The sequence below is a fragment of the Schistocerca cancellata genome, chromosome 6, assembly GCF_023864275.1.
Source record: "Schistocerca cancellata isolate TAMUIC-IGC-003103 chromosome 6, iqSchCanc2.1, whole genome shotgun sequence".
NCBI classification, from domain to species: Eukaryota; Metazoa; Arthropoda; class Insecta; order Orthoptera; family Acrididae; genus Schistocerca; species Schistocerca cancellata.
In genome coordinates this window covers 377,221,761-377,246,062 of record NC_064631.1, presented here as the reverse complement: position 1 = coordinate 377,246,062, position 24,302 = coordinate 377,221,761, and the positions used below count along the sequence as shown (strand labels likewise).

The window sequence follows — 24,302 nt, the reverse complement described above, 5'->3', positions numbered from 1 at the left end:
TAATGACACAGTCTGAGTCTTTCAACATGTTCTAACCATCACTTATTTCAAATGTGTGAAATTCTGTGAGGAAATATACAGGATTCTCATGGGTACCCTTTGGCTCTGCATGTGGGTAATTCATACCTGGAACAGTTCGAAGATGTAGCACTAAATACTGCTTGCTTAAAATCAAAGCATTCTACAGATACATAGATGGCACATTTGTGGTGTGGCCAAACAGCACAGAACACCTACAGCAGTTTCTATTTCATCTCAGTGGCATTCACAGCAGGATCAAGTTCACTGTGCAGTTCGAAGAGAATGTACACCTACCCTTCTTGGAAATTTTGATCGAGAGAAATTTAGACTCCAAAATGGGAGACTTGGACTATGGTAAGGATATGCACATGGACATTTACCTTAATGCTTGGAGTTACCATCATCCATCTCAACAGAGCTTGATACCAACCACTATAGTATATAAAAGAGCCAGGGCCATCTGCAACAGGTAGAGTTTGCTAAATGAGTTACACCATCTGCAGGAAACTTTCAGTAAAAATGTGTTACAATGAGATAGAAATAAGATGTGCCTTAAAGGCAGATAAGAGGAGGGAGGAGAAACCAGAACAAGCTAAATGTGTGCCATTCCTGTGATGTGCAGGGCTGCCAACAGGCATGATCATGAAAATAATTGGCAAACATCAAATAAATACCATTCTCCATGCAACCCGGAAAATTAAGGACATGCTTGGCTCATCCAAGGACTGTACACAGCAGTCATTTACAGTATTGAGTGCAAATATGGGATTCAGTACTTCGGGCAGTCACACTGATGCATCTCGCAACTCCATACGGAACACAGCAGAAATGTTCGACCGAACCTTGACAAATGACCTCACTGTTCACTCATCCTCTGTATTAAGCAACTAACATGTTAAGCTGTAAGAAATACATCATCTTAATTTCAGTTAACTTAATCCACCTAATTTCAATTAAAAAAATTACCGTATGGTAAACTTCATTGTAATGAAGAAACCCGCTGTTATGTAAACACTGTTCATCCTTTTACATCGGCATGGTTACCACCTAGTTATGAATGGGCATAGGCAGAGGGTGTGTTCCATTGACTCACAATATCCTGTTGCAGAGCAAGCTGACAACATGACAGCCATGATCTTGGTGCCTGTTTTACCATAAGCACCATCTGGATTCTTCCTCCAGACACCAGTTTCTCAGAACTCTGCAAGTGGGAACTAGTGCTGCAACATGTCCTTGGTTCTCGCCACCCTCCTGGCCTTAATATGTGTTAATTATTTCCATCTCAGCATTTCTTAACAGTAATTACTCATTTCTTCACTCTATTTTAATTTCCAACCTGTCTACTTTTCGCTGTCTCCCCCCCCCCCCCCCCCCCCTGTTACATACAACCCTCTTAAAGTTTCATTCTTATCAACTTATGCAAAAAGTGTAGGCAGTAAATCTGTCTCACATATTACCCTGTCTTCCACCTTTAAACTCTCAGGTTTTCGAATCTCATCCAGTGCAGTCCCCAACAATGATTCTTTTCTTGTCATTCTTTCTGATAAGTCTCCCCTGACCGAATGTTCTGGATGACTTTTGTGACTGACCCCTTTTCCTAAACCTCTCCAGCCCTTTTCCTTCACCCCCTCTTCTTTCCCCTTCAACCCTTCCGCCAGAAGAAGGAGCCACTGGCTCTGAAACATTGTTTAATTATAACCTTCTTCTATGAGCATCTCTTGCTGCCACTTGGTGAGTAGATTTCTTATCTATCCCATTGTGCTTATAGGCTGATTGATAATGACTTGAAAGTCTTGATTACAGCCAGGTAGGATACCACCCGAATGCTTTCACCCATGACATAGTTGCACTGCACTGTATTGTGTTGTGTGAAGTCATCAAGCCATGGGGTGTTTGTTTTGGTCAGGAAGCAAAATGTTGCTGTAGAGGGTGCAAATGTATGAAGAAGTGGTTTGCTCTAGCAGTTTATGTCATAGGTATCCTGGACTAGGATTGAGCTGTTGAAGTTACCTGGAGATTGGGATGCCAGATTTTGTAATAGTGAGAGACTGGGAGCAGGGGTTGTCTATTGGTAAAATGTTCTAGAGCTGAACTGTTGTAGTCTTCAGTCCAGAGACTGATTTCATGCAGATCTCCATGCTACTCTATTCTGTGCAAGCTACTACTGTGACCTACATCCTTCTGAGTCTGCTTACTGTATTCATCTTTTGGTCTCCCTCTATGATTTTCACCCTCCACACTTCCTTTCAGTGTTGGTGATCCCTTGATGTTTCAGAATGTGTCCTATCAAACAATCCCTTCTTCGAGTCAGGTTGTGTCACAAATTTCTTTTTTCCCCATTTCTGTTTGGTACCTCCTTAGTTATGAGATCTACCCATTTAGTCTTCAGAATTCTTCTGTAGCACAACATTTCAAAAGCTTCTATTCTCTCCTTGTCTGAACTGTTTATCATTCACGTTTCACTTCCATACATGGCTGCACTACAGAAGAATACCTTCAGAAAAGACTTCCTAACACTTATTTCTATCTATATTCCATGTTAACAAACTTCTTTTCTTAAGAAATACTTTTCTTGCCATTCCCAGTCTATATTTTATACCCTCTCTACTTTGGCCATCATCAGTTATTTTGCTACCCATATAGTATAACTGATCACCTACTTTAAGTGTCTTGTTTCCAAATCTGATTCCCTCAGCATCACCTGATTTAATTTGACTACATTCCATTATCCTTGTTTTGCTCTTGTTGATTTCATCAGAGGTTTTATTTCTTATCTCTGGTGTTTAATTCCTACTCAAAATTTTTCTTTGGTTCCTTTACTGCTTGATCAATATACAGATTGAATAACATAGGGGTAGGCTATAACCCTGTCCCACTCCTTTCTCAACCACTTCATCCCTTTCACACACCTTGACTCTTTTGTGTGGTTTCTGTACAAGTTGTAAATAGCATTTTTCTCCTTCAATTTTACAGCTGCTGACTTTGGAATTACAAAGAAGTATTCCAATCATCACTGTCAAAATCTTTCTTTAAGTCTACAAATGCTATAAACATAGGTTTTCCTTTCTTTAATCTGTCTTCTAAGGAAGGTTGCAGGGTCAGTACTGCCTTGCATGTTCCTACATTTCTGCAGAATCTAGACTGATCTTCCCAGAGGTTGGCTTCTACTAGTTTTTCCATTCATCTGTTAGTATTTTGCAACTGTGACTTATTAAAATGATAAATTTGTAATATTCACACCTGTCAGCACCTGCTTTCTTTGGCACTGGAATGATTATGTTCTTCTTGAAGTCTGAGGGTATGTCCCCTATCTCGTACATCTTGCCCACCAGGTGGAAATGTTTTGTTATGGCTGGTTCTCCAACACCATCAGTAGTTCTGTTGGAAAGCTGTCTACTCGTGGAGCCTTGTTTCAACTTTGGTCTTTCAGGGCTCCATTTTGCACTTCCTATTAATGCTTTTCCAGGTGTTTGTATTCCCTTTTGTCTGTTTTATTTACTGCATTTTTATATTTTCTTCTTTCGTCTATTAATTCAATATCTCCTATGTTATCCAAGGATCTCTACAAGGCCTTGTCTTTTTACTTACTTAATCCTCTGCTCTATTTCATCTCTCATAGCCACCCATTTGTCTTCCACTGCATTCCTTTCCCCTGCTCTTGTCAATTGTTGCCTGAAGCTCCATCTGAATCTTTCTACAGTCTATGGTTCTTTCAACTTATCCAGGTTTCAGCTCCTTATTTTCCTACCTTTTTTCCATAACCAAAAAATTGGGTCAGAACCTACATCTGACTCTAGAAATGTTTCACAATTTAAAATCTGGTTCAAAAATCTCTGTCTTACCATTATACAATCAATCTGAAACCTTCCGGTGTCTCCAGGTGTCTTCCACATGCCTTCTTTCATGATGCTTCAACTAAGTGTTATCATTGATTAAATTGTGTTCAGTGCAGAACTATACCAGACAGCTCCCTCTTTCATTCCTTTCCCCCAATCCATATTTACCTACTATTTTTCCTTCTCTTCCTTTTCCTCCTATAGAATTCCAGTTCCCCACTTCTATTAAATAGTGGTCTCCCTTAAGTATCTGAATAATTTCTTTTAACTGATCCTACACTTCTTCCATCTCTTCATCTGTGGAGCTAGTTGGCATAAAAACTTGTACTACTGTGGTAGGAGTCGGCTACAATAATGCTTTCACAATATTGTCATTGTGGCTTACCGGCATTCCTATTTTTATATTCATTATTAAACATACTCCTGCGTTGCCCATATTTGATTTTATATTTATAACCTTGGATTCACCTGTTCCTCCTGCCACTGTACATTACTGATTCGAACTATATCTAACTTTAACCTAGTCATTTCCTCTTTTTAAATTTTTTTTACCTAACTGCCTGATTAAGGGATCTAACATTACATACTCAGGTCTGTAGAATTCCAGATTTGTTTCTCCTGATGATGAGTTCCTCATGGGGGACTATTTTGCATCCAGAGTATTTTGCCCAAGAGGGCACCATCACCATCTAACCACACAGTAGAGCTGTATGCCCTCAGGAAAAATTACAGCTGTAGTTTTCCAGAAAAGGAGAGTTAGTCATTGCCATCACCCATCTAGCCCCTTCCTTGTTTCGATACCAGCACTACACAACCCTCATTCCACCATCCCACCCAATCTTCTCATTTTGCTCCTTTTCTGCTACCCGCCCCCCCCCCCCCCCCAACTTTCCCCTTCCCTCCATCAATCCTCCCAACTGCACCTAACTGCCCTACCCTCTTTCCATCTCATCCCAGCAGTGCTCACCAGAAGCACTTCCCTGGCCCCATCCATATCTTACATCCCTCCCCCTCCCCATCCCAACCTCCTCCTTACCCCAAACGATTACCACTCCCATCATGCACCGGTGCTGCTTGCAGTGTGGGATCAGTAGCCAGAGACTGCAGTCAGGTGTGTGAGAGTTGTGTTTGTGTGTGTGTGTGTGTGTGTGTGTCTTTTGTCTGTTTTTGATGGAGGCCATACTGGCTGAAAGTTGATTTGTGACTGTCTTCTTGTTGTGCCAATCTGCGATTCAGCCTCTCTACTGTATGGTAAGTAGCAACTTTCCCTTTCATAATATTGGTACATTCCATCCTGGATTTTCCATTTTTTAAAGTGTAAAGTCTCTATCCTCTACAACATTCACATAAAAATCCTGAAATCCAGATACAATAAGATCTATATAGTGTCTTTAAACATATTAAAAATCCAGTTTTAATTTGAGCTAAGTCCAGAGTTATATTTCTTCCCAATACAGGCAAAAATTTTGTGTCTGGTAAGGTTCCTCACTTGCAACCTGGAAGACGCATTGCTTTGTGCAGTGGAAGTGGCAAAACAGTGGCTGAAAATGACAGGCTACTGTTGGCGTATTACTGGCAAGAAGGCTAGAAAATTCACTCCAGCCTGTGGTTCAATGAAGATCGTGACAGTCACGGTGATATCACAATAAATGAATGCAGCAGTCATTTGACAGATCTGTACAGAGATAGACTGACTGTATAGCCAAACTTTGCCCAATCAAATTCTGTAAATGAACTGTATGTGATGTGGTTTGTATTGTAACAAAAGGTTCAGTACATGAATAATTTACAAGAAGGAGTGGTGTCATTTAGTAGAGATCAAATATTAAGGTAACATTTCACCCAGCATGGAATAAGAAGTAGTAGTGAAGTAGTCTGCAGCTTCGAAACAATCTCAGTTATTCGGGCACTGTTTTTTGAATGCATGGTGTCTGTTCCTTTGAAAGAATAGACACAATGCAGATCCTGCAGCTGTGAAACACTACATGTAAATTGAAGGGGGATCACTGTTATCAGTTGCAGTGGGACATTAAGTGGAATCAGCAGTGACTAGCAAAAATGAGTACCAGACTGAGATTCAAATCCAGGATCTCCTGCTTACTGGGCTATCTCGGTACGCTTCATAGCCGATCCGCATTCCCATGGAGTGCCACCTATCCGCTGTCACTGTCCTTTTACTCCTGTTTGCTACTTAGAGATTCCCACAGGAGGTCAGAGTTATTTATGCAGTAACCACTGTGCCATCTGCGCATGGTGAAAATGTGGATGAGCCGTGAAGCATGCCGAGATAGTCCATACAGATGTGATAATGCTGTGTCCCAGATGGTGCAGTGCTTAGCACACCTGCCTAATAATCAGGAGATCCTTGGTTCAAATCCCTGTCCAGTACACATTTTCGCTCATAACCACTAAGACAGAACACTTCATTATGGCTCAGTTATGTGTCAGGAATAAGTAAAACACTTCAACCTATTGTGCACTGATGAGTGTAATATCAAAACATGTAACAGAAAAAAGTATTCACACTAGCTTTGGAGCTCTTACCCTTTTTTCTTGTAAAGGTACACACATTCACACATGAAACCACACAGAGGCCTAAACATGCATTCCCACAGCCATGGTTATTCTTGCCACAGCCACTGGAGTGCATGTTTTGGTGTCCGCACAGTTGTATATGCTAATGTTTGTACTTTTACTAGCAGAAGAGCATGTCCTCAAAAGATAGCATGCATTGCGTCTCCTCTTATGTGTTCCCATACTCCACACATCAGTCCACCATAGGTGAGTGGTTGCCTTTCCCTTATTTTACATATTGCACCATCCAGGAGTTTCCAGTATTACTTAACTTAATATTAGCTTCCCTATTATAAATAAATATGTTGCAGTAAAAAAAGAGAAAGTGGCTGTATTTTGATAATGAAGCTTTTTTTTTTTTTTTTAAATTGTTTTACAGGTATAAACTGAAATTCAGAGTTTATGATCACAAGCATAACCAAGCTGACATCCAAGCTAATGTTACCATAACAGTGCAGAATATTTCAGAGGAAAATGTTGAATCTTCTGCTTCAGTTCGAATAGCAGGAGTGTCAGATGAAGATTTCATCAGGACTTGGAGTGATAGAGTGAGCTCATTTATCTTATTTTTTATTCTTATATTCCTTTATGTCCAAAGTATATTGACATATTTGTATGTGATATTTCAGACAAACACTCACACAGCCAGCAAATTAAGCAAACTACGGGACAAAGTAGCTGAACTTTTAAACATTCACAGAGAAACCATTATTGTTTACAGTGTTCAGCTTCATTCAAGAAGTCCACTAATTACTGATGTCAGATTTACAGTTAATGGCTCAAAAAAGTATAAATCCTTTGTTCTGAATGGTTTAATTGCAATGCATAGGAATGAGGTATTGGTACTACTTTTTTATGTGGACAGCAAATTTATGCTTCTTTGTTTCCTGGAAAGTAATTTTTCAGTTATTTATTTACTTTTGTGTTCACAGATTGAAAAAGAAGTTGGAATTAATATCACAATGGTTGGTGTAAATGAATGCCTTCATGAAACATATAACTGTGAAGGAAGTTGCACAAATAATGTCAGTGTGGATAAAAGGCTCCATTTAGTAAATGCTAATAGAACTGCATTAGTTGGTGTAAAAGTCCATGTGATGCCAGAATGCACCTGTGCAGTTCACAAATTTATCTTGACAGATAAATGTCACAAAAGCTTTTGCTTCAATGGTGGAAGATGCATAGATACAAGATTTGGCCCCAAGTAAGTGAAAAGATATTTATTATTGTTTCAGTGCATGTCATTGCTACCTCTGGTTTGTTGATATCAATTGATTCATTTTGGAAACTGTGTACTTAAACTAGAAAAAGAACAGAAATTCAAATTGTTAATAAAGTCTCTGTACTGTTATGCATGTCTTTGGACAACATATCAATCAGTTATAGGTAAGTAGTCGTTTCTCCATAGTTCTGATTATTGTGAAAAAGATGAGTATGCATCAAGCAAGTAAATTAGATAACACAGAAGTAATATAGCAGCAGAACTACCACATACATTTCTCTTAACAGAACATGGAATAAAGAAATGAAGTTAATGTATACAACACATAGGGCTCTGAGAAAGCTGTGTACTTCTGAAGATGACAACATAAAGGTGGAGATGTTGTAGTATATGTACACAATGAAATGAGGGATTGCATACCATGGCAAGTGGACAACCGTACAGAAATGCTATTTGAATTGGCAGCAATACTAACAACATTCAAATGGAGAAGAAGTGTTTGATATTAGGGATATACAGATCACCAAACAGTCAGCTAAATGGTTTTCTAAAACAGCTACAAGTTCCGTTAGAGAAGGCTGTTAGACAATTAACATATGTAATAATAGTAGGTGATCTAAATGTTAATACACTAAAAAAGAGCTGTTACACTAGGAGTTTCAGTGATCTAATCAACACATATGATATAGATCTGGTAGTAAATAGTCCCATAAGGTGCAGTACAGATATAGAGACGTTAATAGATCATGTAATTAACAAAATACCACAATACAGACAAAATTTACAGGTAATAAACACAGCTATTGCTGGGATATTAATGGAGGTATTAGATAAGATAATGAAGTCAGAAAATAGCAGACCTGTGGAGGCTATAAAAATTAATGCAATCTGAAGTCTGGAGTGATATATATACCAAAGAGCAAACATAAATAAGAGATGGGAATCATTTTCCAAAACATTATCCTATTACATAGAGCTTGCATGTCCATTAGTATGTAAGAATGCAATGTTAAGAGCGATAAAAATTGGGTCACAGTAGATGTAAAAAGGAAGCTGGAACAGCTAAAAACTGTGTATGAACAATCTCAGATAGATCCTACACAAGCAACTTGTGATGACTGTATGGACAAGAAGAGATCATGTAAGAAACCGATAAAAGAAACCAAATCCAATTACTACAGAAACAAAATTGCGGCTTGTAATAACATCACAAAAACCATATGGTCAAACATAAAGAAAGAGAGGAAAGTGTAGACATGAGAAAGAGTGGGGACGTAATAATAAAGAAAAATGGGAAGGAAATAAAAGACCCTAAATAAGATAGTAATAATTTAAATCAGCATTATGTTGAGGTAGTGTACAGATTAATAAAGCAAAACTCTCCTGACAAAAAATGCATACAAAGTATTCCTCATGAAATAAAAATTTGTTCCTTCTCCCAACAAAAGAACCTGAGTTAGTAAAAATAACATACTGATTAAAAACAAAAAATACTTAATTAAATGCTGCCTGCTGTGGGTGGTAAAGTCTTTGACTTTTCTCATAAGCTTAGTCATGGAAGAAGGAATATTTCTGAAATGTGTAAAAGGAGTAATATGATCCCTATTTTTGATTGAGGCAGCAAGGAAGATACAGGATTGTAGATTGTATTTTATTGGTCCTGTTGTCTACATAGCAGCTTATGCATAAGACATTGGACAAGTCAAGTTATAAATATACAGGCTGAAAATAATTTCAAGGCATACATATTTAAGCTTACAATAATACACTTTACACACAAGTATTTATATAACACATTTCATAAATTTAAATATTCTTCAATGGAATAAAAGCAGTGATGCTGTAAAAATGACTTTAGAGATTTTCCAAATGTATTGACCTCAGTGATAGCTTTTATGTTTTCTGGAAGTTTGTTATAAAGCTTAACTCCCATGTGAAAAGTACCTTTTTGGCACAGTGCTGTGCTGATTTGAGTTATATGTAAGTTCCTGTTTTGTCTGGTAAAGTGCTCATGTATATCACAGTTTTTTTGTAGCCTCTGGTCCTTGCCTATTACATTTAATTTAAAGAAGAAAAGGGTTTCCATAATGTATACACACGGTAATGGGGGAATACCAGATTTCTTAAACAGGGGTTTACAAGAGTCTCTAGGCTTGCACCCAAACAAGATTCTAATGGCCCTTTTTTGTAGTTTAAAAGTGCTATTAGCTATTTTAGAGTTTCCCCAGAAGGTGACCCCATATCTAAGACGAGAATGAAAGTACACATGATATGCATTCAATACTGTTTTCTCACTACAGCATGATTTTAATGAACAAAGAAGATAACATGTTTTGCTCAGTTCTGCATTGAGACATTCAATAAGCTTATTCCATCTGATGTTACTCTGCAGCCAAAGTCCTAAGAATTTGGTTTCAGTACTGTTACCAACTGGTTCGTCATTGATAGAGACTGATGGGATAAACATGTCCTTGTTAGGAACATTGTGGAATTTTAGAGTAACGGTTTTCTTACTGTTTATTACAAGCTGATTACTCTGTGCCCAGCTGCTAAGTTGTTTCGTTACCGTGTTTACTGTCTACTGTAACTGTTCATCGTCGTCTCCTTTTAGTAGAATCGTGGTGTCATCTGCAAATATGATTGATTTGTGTGCATCAATGTTTAAGCTTAGATCATTTATGTACAGAAGAAACAGAAGGGGTCCCAATACGGATCCTTGGGGTACACCACATTTTATTTGTTTATAGTCTGATAAGTGATTAGATACAGTTTTTAGTTCAGTATTTGTGTGCTTGACGCACACTGCCTGCATACGAGTTGTCAGGAAGGAACTGATCCACTTGTTGGACAGACCTCGAATACCATATCTTTCTAGCTTTGATAGCAGAATTTTATGGTCCACCATGTCAAAAGCTTTTGACAAGTCAATAAAGACTCCTATTGTTTCCTGTTTTTTGTCCATCAGGTTTAGGATGGAATTGATGCACTCATAGACAGCAGTTGTCGTTGACCTCTTATTTCTGAATCCATGTTGTTCATTACATAGGATGCTGTTTTTATTTATAAATTTCATAAGTTTCTCCTACATAACTTTTTCCAGTACTTTAGAGATGCAGGAGGAAATTGTGATGGGTCTGTAGTTATTTACATTGTCTTTATCCCCTTTTTTATATACAGGAATAACTTTTGATGTTTTTAACACATCAGGGAAAGTGCCTGCCTGAAGTGAGCAGTCGCATAAATGTGTGAGTACTTCAATTAGGTTTGATGCGCTCTTCTTTAACATTGTTGCAGGTATACCATCAATACCTGCCGATTTGGAATTTTTTAGTCCTTTTATTGATTTTGCTACTTCATCTTGTGAAACAGAACTGATGTACATTGATCCTCTACATGTACTTATTTTATATTCATTTGCCTGGATGCTCTTAAAGTTTGATTGTAACATATTTTCAGCAACACCTGTGAAAAAGTTGTTAAATGTGTTAGCTACTTCTAAGGGGTTTGTTACTTTTTTATTTTTATGTGATAGTGTTATATTTTTCCAAGGTTGTCTGTATTCTCCACATTCTTTTTTTATAACACTCCACATAGCCTTTGATTTATTAGCTGAATTATAAATTATTTCATCATTATGCATTATTTTTGCTGCTTTTATTGCTTTTCTTAATATTTTGGAGTATTTTTTATAGTATGTGCGTACTACAGGTGAGGAATTTTTTGAGTTACATATTTCATGAAGTAGTCTTTTCTTCTGGCATGAAACCCTTATTCCCTTTGTGATCCAGCTGTTTGTTCTAGAGTTTCCCTGTATGGTTAATGTTTTCAGTGGGAATGCAAGTTCAAAGAAATGGGTTAATGTATCAATGAAAGTGTCGAATTTTTCATTTATATCGTTCATTTTGTACACTCCTAGCCATTTTTCTTTCTGTAATAAGTTGTTGAAGTAGTTCACATTATGCTGATTATAGCTTCGATATGCTGTTCTAAAAGACATGTTGTTAATAATACTGCCTTGTACTTTTATGCTTAATATTTGAGCAAGATGATCACTAAAACCTGCATTGAAAATTTTTAGTGAGGTGTTGTGTAAACTCTTCTTTACTAGAAACTGATCAAGAGCTGTTTGACAAGTTTCTGATACTCGGGTAGCTGCTTTTACTTCAGCCTTTAAATTGTAGGACGTTGCAAGGTTCAAAATGGTCTCCCTATTTCCACTATTCGTGAGGAAGTCAATATTGAAGTCACCACAGATTATCAATTCACAATCCATTTTATTTACTTTATTTAGCAATGACTCCATTTTGTTTAAGAAAAGTTCAAAATTCCCGGACGGTGATCGGTAAACTGTAGCAATAACCAGGTTGAACTGAGTAATTTTTATAGCTGCAATTTCATAATCCTTTTCGACATTTGCCCTAGTTAAGTCAGGTAGTGTAATAAAATCTACATTATCCTTTGTGTAAATTGCTACCCCACCCTGTTTGCTGTTTTTCCTGCAGTAGTAAGCAGCCAAGACAAATTTGTTTATTTTCGTATTCTGGATTAATTCTGGGTTAAGCCAGTGCTCTGAAATGCATAACACTGAGATATCATTAAGTTCGTGAGTTAAAAGAACGTTAATTTCATCGATCTTATTACGCAGGGATTGCACATTATGGTGATAAATTTTTTGTTCGGGCGTATTCACGATTTGGTAATTGGGAATCATATTTACAGCATCAGCAGTTTAAATTAGGAACGTCAGCAGCGTTGTATTTTTGTTCTTCTTTCTTGTTTATTTTGTTTTCCTCGCTGTTGGAAGGATGTTCAGGAAGCTGATAAATTGTTCTATCCCTTACAAGTCTTTCTTTGATTATTTCACTAACACGATCACAAACAAATCTTTTCCCATCATAGTTCAAATGCATTCCATGCTTCGTGTGCAGATTTCCATGTAGCTTGCTTATATCCAGTACATCGCACTTAGTGTATTGAGAACACAGTTTCCTTATTTTAATGTTTGTTTTCCGAATTTCTTTGTTTACACACGAATTATAAATCAGATCATGCCTATGACGAAGTGTGGCAACTACTGTGTTTTTGCATTTATTGGCTTGTAAAAATTTCTGTAGCGTTTTCACGCAAACCTCTGCTTCATTTTTTGCCACATCGTTTGAACCCATTATACAGACGATAAAGTCATTTTCTTGCATTAATTTCGTCTGAGAGTTAATGTCTACAACATTTTTACATCCCGCTCCCGGTTTCACAACACTAGTCACTGCTATGTCGCGATTTTTCTCACGGAGCATGCTGGATAGATTCCTGCCATGACTGTCTGTTAGTAATAGTACACTACTCTTTTTCCCTGATGATCTGTGTTTGTTGTTGACATTATTTGAAAAAACGCTATTCATTTTCAGTTCACTGTCTTTTTCAAGTTCACGATCATTTGGAGAGTCGTTATCACAGTCACTTGTTTGCAAAACATGATATTTGTTTTTCTCCGAAAATGTGACATTTTTAGCAGACTTTGTTGTTCTTTTTGTAGTTGGAACACTATTTTTGTACGGCACTTTTACCCACTCGGACGATATATTACTTTTGTCTTGCATCACTTCACTTAGTGTTGGCTTCGATCGCAGATCCCGATTTTCTTTCTTGAGTGAGTCAATATCGCTTCTTAAGGAACTGACTATGAATTGTAAGCTAGCAATTCGTTCTTTTAGCGTTGTTATTGCAGTGTTACAATTCTTACAAACACCCTTTTTAACAGCATAACTATAACTATTTCTCAAGTTAGATTCACACACTTCTACACTCGCGGCCATCTTGAACCAAGGAAATTACTGACTGATTACTATTTGTTTATTTGTTTGCTGTCCATATAATAATCAATTTTTGGACCCTGTCATAGATTTTACTTCACATATACAAAGGTTAATTAACACACATATGTGCACACATTGATATAGATAATGAAGGTCAGAAATTATCATTTTTTTAATTGGAAAAACAAATTTATTATACCTGACCTGTCTAAAATAATAAAATGTGCAATTAAAGACAGAATTATAAATTTTTTAGAAAAATGCAAGGGTTTAGCAAGGCCAGATTCAGAAATACAGCAATAGATTACAGTGTGTGTAGCTAAGGCACTAGATGAACAAAAGAAAGCTTGTGGTATGTCTCTTGACCTTTCAAAAGCTTTTGATTGTGTATGCTACAAGCTACAGTTAGAAAAGCTTAAGGGTTATTGTATAAGGGGGAAAGCAGCCAATATCATAAAACCATTCATGGAAAATAGAGAACAGTGTTTGGAAATAAAGCTAAATGTGAACAGTACTATAACAAATGTCTACTCAGATTTTGAATTTGTTAAATATGTAGTGCCTCATGGATCAGTGGTGGGCCCACTGCTTTTTATTTTATATGTAAATGATATGCCCCAAATAGTCGTTGGAAATGTTGTCATGTATGAAAATGACATTTCATTCATTATAAGTAGTGTTTCAACAGATGACTTACAAAAGCTAGCTTCTCTAAATATAGAAAATGGAAACAGTTATTTCAGAGGAAATAATATTTTTATAAACATAAATAAAGCCACATATATGCAAATACATGCAAACAAAACACCTTGCTTCAACACTATTACAGTCAAGCTTGGAGACTTGGTTCTAAAACAGACAGAAACTTCTAAATTCCTGGGCATGACAGTGGGTAGGTACTTGTCATAGGAGAAACATAAATAATATTTGTTACAAAGTAAGTTCAGGTATATTTATAATAAGAGAAATGTCAAGTACAATAAACACACAAGCACTGCTAACAATACACAATGGGCTAGTTCATTCACAAATTTCGTATGGTATCCTGGTCTGGGAAAATTCTGCAAATGTACACACACCTAGTGTAGTAAAGCTACAAAAGAAGGCTATAAGATGCATAACAAAATTGTCATCTAGAGATTCCTGCAGAAATAAATTCAGGGAACTAAACATATAAACACTAATGTCACTTTACATACATGAAAAAATTATTTATTTAACAATGCTGTATGGTTAAACAGAGATATCTGTAACTATGTAACTGTAACACAAGAAATAAAAGTGATTACCATATTTAAGGAAATCTGCTCAAGTTAACTGGCAAAGAGCCTGTAGAAGCATGATGCCAGATGCCTTCTGTATAACCAGTTTGTGAGACCGTATAAAGACAACAGAAAACATGTCTGCTTTCAGAAATAAACTACAATTTCACTGGATTAGAACTTGTCCATAAACTGTTGAAGAATACTTTGAAGTAAGAAATTAATGTAATGTTTCGTATGTAATTGTGTAAATATGTAAAGAACTTTGAGAAAGCATAAAGTGATTTTAATTGTTAGTAATTATGTATGTATATCAATGTCATTCTTTTTTTTCTTTAGATGCTTGTAATTCTAGAACTATTTTGGAGGAAATTGGTCATTCTACAGATATATGCTTGTAGATGTGTATTTTTTAACTTGTAATTTTTCTATTTCATGTAAACATGTCCAATACCATTGTACAGAATGGTCCATAAACATAAATAAATAAATAAATGGCACCATGAATAATTAATAGCCAGTTAGTTTCACATTTCATGAATCATTTATACAATTAATGAAAATTATATGGAACAAGTCACTTTATATTCTCTCTCTCTCTCTCTCTCTCTCTCTCTCTCTCTCTCTCTCTCTCTATTCCTCTTAAGGTAAAGAGAAATATGCTAATGAAACTTAGTAATTCCTACCCACTGTGATACTATGGTGGGCAGAAGAATGCCACTTCTGCACATCTGGTAAGTGTAGTGGGTAGGATATTTCTCATTTTAGGGCACAATGAGAGATAGTCAAAACCTTAGCAGAGAATGTGATTCAGTTGCTCCAGGCCTGGATGTTATTGAGTGATGAGTGGAATGCTCTCACCATCTTCCAAAGTCCCATCATCTGGTCACAAATGAGGAATATCCTACCCACTACCCTTCCTACATCCTCCTACCACCACCTACTCCACTCTGGTTTGAAGCGTCACCTACCCCATGAAAGGCAGGGCGACTTGTGGGAGCAGTTATGTGCTCTACAAACTAAGCTGTAATCACTGTGTTGTTTTCTATGGTGGCATGAGAACCAACAAGCTGTCTGTCCACATGAATGGCCACCGCCAAACTGTGGCCAAGAGACAGCTGGATCACCCAGTTGCTGGACATGTTACTCAACACAATGTTCTTCACGTCAGTGACTGCTTCACAGTGTATGCTATCTGAATCTTTCCCACCAGCACCAAATTTTCTGAATTGTCCAGGTGAGAACTCTTCCTGCAATATATCCTACATTTCAGTGACCCTCTGGCTTCAATCTTCATTAGTCCGTGTCCTTCACCCATCCATCCCCTTTCCTGCAGCCACTCCTGAACAGCACAGCCTTTTATTCCAGCATCGCATCCACTAGTCTTCTTTCCTGTCCTCTATTTCTCTCCTTTTCCACTCCAACTCCCCCTCCCCTCCACTTCTAATTTAGTGACTGCACCTATCTCCCCTACCTTGTCTCCACTTGCCCTGCATGCTCACACAAGCAGCACATTACTGTCTGCCACCCCTACCTGTTATCATTCCTCCAGCGTCCTCCTGCACCACGCAGATTGCTTCTCCCATCATCCTCAGTTGCTTGCATTCCAACCTCAGTGACCAGAGACAGTGATCATTTTGTGTGCAAGTTGTACTTGCATAAACGTGCAAGTGTTGTCTATTTTAGATGGAGACCTTTGGGCCAAAAGCTCATATGTTTAGCAGTTTTTTTGTTGTGCCTGTCTGCGAGTCAGCACCTCCTCTGTAATATTTTAATATTAGGGAACATCCAGAATAGTTGAACAGTAGATAAAATATTTTCATTAGGGAACATCCAGAATAGTTGAACAGTAGATAAAATATTTTCAAACGCTAATCTTATTCGACACCAGTGGCATAAAAACAGACACATACCCAGAACAAGTGAACATAAATCTCATTATTCACGTATCAGCCCATAGCAACTTCATAAGAAGGCAACCAGAATAACACTGTCTACTAAATGAAGAAATACAACAACTATAACAACATTCTACAAGCAAGAACATTGATCATCTACTCAATAATACTACAGACAACATGACTACATAGAACTACCTAGTATAGTGATACTGGACTGCAGCATGGCAACCCCATCTAACTGCTCATAGAATTTTACATCACATTTCAAATCACTGGTGTTTAGTACATTTTGAAAGAGTTTGACTGTGCCCTAATCAAAGTTTACCTTTAGTCAAGCTAAGGAATCTTCCACCGGTGTCCTGTGCAAAGTGATGGTATTCCAAGGATTACACTTGGACAAGGACCACCTAGTAGTCAGCCTTGATGCCACATCACTTTTCGCCCATGTAGCTCTGGAAGATTCCTAGCTCTACTCAACAGCCAAACACTTTGATAATGACACAGTCAGTGTCTTTCAACGTGCACTAACAATCACTTATTTCAAATGTTGTGAAATTCTATGAGCAAATAGACAGGATTCCTATGGGTACCCCTTAGCTCTGCATGTGAATAATCTGTACCTGGAACAGTTCAAAGATGTAGCACTGAATAGTGCCCACCTGAAGTCAAATGCATTCTACAGATACATAGATGGCACATTTGTGGTGTGGCCACATAGCACAGAAAACCTACAGGAGTTCCCATGTCATCTCAGTGACATTCATGGCAGGATCAAGTTCACTGTGGAGGTAGAAGAGAATATACACCTACCCTTCTTGGAAATTTTGATCAAGAGACATTTGGGCTCCAATGTGGGACACTTGGTCTACAGTAAGAAGATGCACATGGACATTTACGTTAATGCTTGGAGTCGCCTTCATCCATCTAAACACTAACCACCATAGTATATAAAAGAGCCAGGGCCATCTGCAACAGAAAGAGTTTTCCGAATGACACAGCATCTGCAGGAAACATTCAACAAAAATGTTTACAATGAGATAGAAGTAAGATGTGCCTTAAAGTCAGATAAGAGAAGGGAGGAGAAACTAGAAGAAGAACAACATAATGTGTGCCATTCCTGCCATATGCGGGACTGTCAATGGGCATGATCATGAAAATAATGGGCAAACATCAAATAAATACCATTCTCCATGCAACCTGGAAAATTAAGGACATGCTTGGTTCAACCAGACCAGCCAGGACTGTTCAACTAGTCGTTTGCAGTATTAAACGCAAATATGTGATGCAGTACTTTGGACAGTCACATCGATACGTCTCACAGCTCCGTACTACGGAACACAACAGAAATGTTCAACGCAACCATGACAGATGATCTCACTGTCCACTCAGCCTCTGTATTAATCAAATAACAAGTTAAACTGTAAGAGAAACATCATCTCAAGTTTCAGTTAATGTGATGCTCCTAATTTCAATGCAAAAGTATACCATATGGTAAACTTCATTCTAATGAAATATCTCATTATGCCTTCTATCTTGCACTGTTTCATCCTCTATACTGATATAGAACTAATCCAGTTTTTGTACCTCATTATGCCTTCTATCTTGCACTGTTTCATCCTCTATACTGATATAGAACTAATCCAGTTTTTGTATGCATCTGTATATGTGTATACCAGCCCTGTAACTGGCAAAACATGTACTATCAAACAGAAAACCACCTGTGAAACGACACATCACATATCATCTGTTACATAAATATTGTTCATCCTTTTACATTGTCTTGACTACCACCTAGTAATCTGTTAGGATCAATGGGCATAGGCAGAGCATGTGTACCATTAACACACAATATCCTGTTGCAGGGCATGCTCTACAACATGGCAATTCTGACCTCAGTGCCTGTTTCATCAGATACACCATCCAGATTCTTCCTCCAGACACCTGTTTCTCAGAACTCTGAAAGTGGGGAACTAATGCTGCAACATGTCCTTGGTTCTCACCACCCACCTGGCCTTAATATGCATTAATTACTTCCATCTCAGCATTTCTTAACAGTAACCACTCATTTCTTCACTTCATTTTAGTTTCTATAATTTTCATTTTCTGACCTGTCTACTTTTTTCAGTCCCCGTGCCCCCCTCTGCTTCCTTTCCCTTCAACTCTTCTGCTAGAAGAAGGGGCCATTGGCTTTGAAAGCTTGCCTAAGTTTAAACTTTGTGTGTGTGTGTGTGTGTGTGTGTGTGTGTGTGTGTGTGTGTGTGTGTGTGTGTGTGTGTGTTCGTTCCTCTGCTGCCGCTTGGTGAGAAGATGTTTTTATCTATCCAGTTACATTGTATATGTGTTTGGAGTGTTGGTAAAAGTTTTATACACTGCCTTTCTTTGAAGAAGTTCTTGACAGTGTGTCATGGTTACACCTTTAAATGAATAGTTTATCTAAGTTAGTAACTGGTATTTAGCAACTACATTTTTTATGCAGGTGCTCCTGCTCTAGTGAATTTAATGGTCCACGATGTCAGCAGACATCTCGCAATTTCCAAGGAAACAGTTGGGCATGGTATCCTGCTCTTGAAGTGTGTGGCAATTCACATCTTAGTTTGGAATTTAGAACAAAATATAAGGCAGGGTTATTATTGTATAATGGCCCATTAACTGCTCCAGATGGAAATGAAACACTGCTTTCAGGTAAAGTAAGTTTCCACTAAAAGTAGTATTTAAATGTATCAAAGTAGGTTAACTTGAAAAAAATTCCATAAAATTTTTGCAGCAACATATAATGCTTGAAAGTAATAAAAAGTACAATGGTATAACTCATGTTACTGTTTTAAAAGTAATTTAACAAGTGAATTTTCAATTTTAAAAGATCTTGATGTAAAATTTCATCATGAATCAGTCACAAGATAGCTAAGAGCTTCACAATTTGAAGCAGAATGTGAATATCTATGAAACATATTTTTATGTTGGTGCCATTTTTAAATATGATTACTGTAGCCAGCAGTCTGTGCTTGTCTACTGAGTACCTTCTGTTATTCGATACTGACTGAAGGATGTATTTTCTCTAGTTTTCATTTGTTTGTGCTTATTTGAATTGCCTCAGTTAATGGAAAATATGTGCAGTACTGTGGTGTGGAAAGGACGTGAAAGCTGTCAAGATTCAGTGGCACAGTGATCAGTGGAATGGTAAGAAAAAGAGTAGGAGCAGGCTATTACAACACTACCATATAGGGTGCAGACACTTCCAAGTGCCCCTTAGATTACACAGTAGCATGAGCACGGGTATAGAGTACATGCCAGGTAGTTATATCACATACATTTTGTGTGTGCACAAACTAGTGCCCATGCCCATGTTCAATCGGCCAGTGCAAAACTATTGCATAGGCTCCAGCACAGCTGCCTAACTGCCCACAGTCAGTTGTTTGTCCATCCCTCCCCACATGTACCCATGGGTGCCTACTGCCAGTTAGTGGGCATGCAAGAGCATTTAAAGAGGGTTGTACTAATTTTGCTGAGGAAGAGCAAATGTCACCACAGAAGAATTTGTATAGAAAGCCGATGTAGAAGTTCAAGAAAATGATTTTATCCTTATAAAATAATGAGATTCATTCAGTTCAAGAAGTGTTATTTATGAACTTATCACAGAACATAAAAATACTGGAAATTTTCATACATAGGGCCCTGAAAATGTGACAATTCAGCTGAAAAGGCACACAAAACCGTTGGTGTAGTCAGTGCTTTGAATTTCCTTGACTGGCACAGTAATGAACTTTTCAGCTGAACTGTCACTGGAGTTGAAATGGGCCTGATTCCTTTAACACCAAAATTGCATTAATCAACATTGTTGAAGAAAGTAAAATTGAAATGAACAATTTTAGCTCTGAAGATCTGACAATAAAACGTATTGTAAGACATGAATTACACTGTGTTGAGCAATCCAGCAAAAGACATGGCAACCTCAGTAAAGGTTATTTTTCCTATTTTGGTTCATAACTGTGCTTATTCTCATGTGGCTTAATGGAAACAAGATATTATCACATGATGTTGCTGGCAACAACTGACTCACCCTCCATATGGCCCTGGTGTAGCACCAAGTGATTTACACTTGTTCCTGGAATAAAAAAAGAAGTTTAGGCAGTTAATGTTACAAAAGCAAGGATCATATCAAAATGTCTATTTAGCAGGAAAATCTGGTGGCAAATGTGAAGATGAAATTCTTAAGTTGGTTGGGCACTATGGTAAGTGCCTTAATATTGGTGGAAATTATATTGAAAATTAGGTTAAGATATATTCTTTCATGTGATAATAAAACTGTTTTAAGAAATGTTTAACAAACACAAGTTTAATATAACAACAGTGTAGTTACAAGAACTAAGTACTGGAAGGAACTGCTTATGAACACCTGGTCTAGAGTTGTTTGTGACTGGGCTACATTTTTCATGCTTTTAGTTCTTAGTGAGCTCATGAACATTAAACTAAATTGTGTAGTTTTAGATCAAAGGAATGGAGTGGTCAGTGTACAGTTCCTCTTCTGTCAATCCAAAACTGGGAAAACATTTGTTCCATAAAGGCTGTAAAACATCATGTGATGTAAGTGAGGTGGTCAACATACTGTTACCATGTTATCCTCCTCCTCTCTAATATTTCAGTTCACAAAGTAATGGTGCTTTGTTTACCAGAAAGTGTAGATGCTGTTCAAGAGATGGTTTCAATGGGATGGACAACTCTCACAATGTATTATGACAATATCTCAGGAAATATTTGTTCTAGGGTCCTACAATAGGTGGCATTGTGTTAGGTAGAAACATCATGTGAGATGTTTGCAATAAACAAAGGCATTATTATGTTCTGTAAAAGGAAATGAAGTGATCGTATGGCATAATTGGACAGGAGACCCTGTTTGGAGTTGTTCTGCACCTGGTGCAAGTCTTTGTATTTGATGCCCCTTCAGTGGACTCTGTGCCTTTACACGATAAGCATGAGATGAAATTGTTCGGTCAACATAAACACTCAGCATCTGAATCAAGAAAATCTCCAACCAAGCTGCAATTTAACTTATGACCTCAAGATCCAGAGTCAGTGATGGTAACCAATAGACTATGATGCGGTATTACACATTTTCTTTGTGTGTTTGGAATCCCAGTATATACTGTATTATCTTTGTGAACCCTCCATGTTGGTAAATTGAGTGAAAACAGCAAATCATTTGTTTTTCTTCTTTCTTAATTTTTCATGCTGGTATATTCAATGTTCTTTTGTAAGCTGCTAAGTTATTTCAATTCAGCTTGCAGAGAAATAAAATGATACAAGTATATTATAAGTTAATGTAAGTGTTTCATAAAATAATAAAAGAACAGTGCAGCTAGTCTGAATACCCGTTTTTTCTCTTCTTTCTTTGTAAAAAATGTGTAAAATTCCTTTGTATGAAAACAAACTTCTGTGAGCGAAAATTTGTCTGTATGCGTAGAAATGTCTTTTCTTCTCTCAGCAGATTCATTTAGACTTTTTTAAGTAACTTATGAGAAATAAACAATTTAACATTGCTATTGCATAGCATTTCCCATTCTTCAAAATATGCTGTTCCACATTCCAACCTTACCTACATGTCCTCAGGAGTTTAGTCAATGTGAGCATAAGCAGAAGATGTGCCATATATTGTGTGTGTGTGTGTGTGTGTGTTTGTTTGTCTGTTTGACATGGTTTCATGGAACAACACTCAGAAAATCTCAACTTATTGTATTGTTTGAGTTGCTCTGAAAATGTAAGGCATTATGCAGGTTTGAATAGTGTAGCATTATGATCCGATTCCAAAGAATGCATGAAACATACAAAAACTTCCACCATCATACCATAGCACAATATCTTGCCAAGAACCCAAGGAACTTATGGTCATTCATAAAATCACAAAGTGGATGACAGGTTTCTATCATGTCACTCACAGGTTTCTATCATGTCACTCACCATGTCTGATGGGTCAACAGAAGACAGCAAAAGGAAAGCCGAAATTTTAAATTTCACATTTATAATATCATTCACTCAGGAGGACTGTTCAAAATATCATCATTTGACTTTTGCACAGACTTTCACATTGAGGACAAGGAAATAGGCATCACTGGCATGGAGAAGCAACTGAAAGAGTTGAAAACAAATAAGTGCACAGGTCCATACAGAATCCCAGTTCAGTTTCACAGAGAATACTGTGTGGCATTGGCCCCTTACTTATTTTGCATTTGTCATGAATCTCTCATCCAGGACAAAGTCTCAAGCAACTGGAGAAAAATACAAGTGAATCCTGTATGTAAGAAAGGTTAAAAGAATGAACATCCATAAGTCCAGTATCCTTAACATTGGTTACCTCGGGATTCTCGAGCGCATTCTGAGTTCAAATATAAAAAAAATTTCCTTGAGACAGAAAAGTGTCTGTACACAAATCAGCAAGTTGTTGTTGTGGTCTTCAGTCCTGAGACTGGTTTGATGCAGCTCTGCATGCTACTCTATCCTGTGCAAGCTTCTTCATCTCCCAGTATTTACTGCAACCTACGTCCTTCTGAATCTGCTTAGTGTATTCATTTCTTGGTCTCCCTATACGATTTTTACCCTCCACGCTGCCCTCCAAAGCTAAATTTGTGATCCCTTGATGCCTCAGAACATGTCCTACCAACCGGTCCCTTCTTCTTATCAAGTTTTGCATGGATTTAAAAATCAAACAATGTAAAATCCAGGATGGAATGTAACAATATTATGAGAAGGAACATTACCATATAGCAGAGATGCTGAGTGGCAGATAGACACAACAAAAAGACTCATCAATTAAAGCTTTTGGTCATTAAGGCCTTTGTCAACAATACACACACATACACACACAACACTCATGAAAACACAATTCACACACATGACTGCAGTCTTGCCTGAGACTGCACTCTTGCCTGAGGCTACAGTTGTATGTGTAAGCTGCGTTTGTGTTTTATCTCTTGTTCCAGTGATTCATGTTATGACACTATCACAGGATATGGAATGTGTCAATTTTACAAGCTTTTGGCCAGAATTTATGGTAATACATAAAACAAAACAAAAACAGTAAACATTAACTTAGGTCCCACTACAAAAAATACATTTTAGAGATAGATAACGATTACAAAATAATAAGTGTTACAGAGAAATAAATATGGCAAAATATATGTTTACATTAAAAATATTCGGTATTAAAAATACAAATTTAGGCATACATTTGCGATTTACAATACAACAAATGTTAAACACGGTAGTTCAGGAACTCTTCTATTGTATAAAATGATCCTTGCAATAGGAATTGCCTTAAGGTTTTTTTTAAAACAAGAGATCATCATCTACCAAACACTTCATTCTTGAAGGGAGGGCATTAAAAATCTTACAGCCACTGAAATGGACTCCTTTCTGCACCATACTTAGATTTGGCTGTTCATAGTGGATATCGTGTTTCCTTCTAGTATTGTGACTGTGATATGCACTATTCAGCTTAAAGATGGATTTTTCTTTCCTTATGAAGCACATCAAAGAGAATACATATTGCACAGTGGATGTAAGTATTTCAAACGACTTAAAAAGATTCCTGCATGTGGCTGTAGGATGGACTCCAGACATGATCCTTATGGCTCTTTTTTTTAGTAGACACAGTACTTTTTTAGCCAGTGGCTGATTTCCCC

The 24,302-nt window shown here is 37.3% G+C and overlaps 1 protein-coding gene across 1 annotated transcript in view; it reads left to right on the top strand.

The window, feature by feature from the left end:
• The window catches only part of LOC126088338 (neural-cadherin-like), a 296,369-nt gene that overhangs the window by 109,511 nt on the left and 162,556 nt on the right, over positions 1-24,302 (top strand). Inside the window, exons 9-12 of the mRNA XM_049906473.1 lie at positions 6,811-6,979; positions 7,061-7,267; positions 7,364-7,635; positions 19,106-19,311. Coding sequence (XP_049762430.1) covers positions 6,811-6,979; positions 7,061-7,267; positions 7,364-7,635; positions 19,106-19,311 — 854 coding nt within the window. The remainder of the gene's footprint in view (positions 1-6,810; positions 6,980-7,060; positions 7,268-7,363; positions 7,636-19,105; positions 19,312-24,302) is intronic.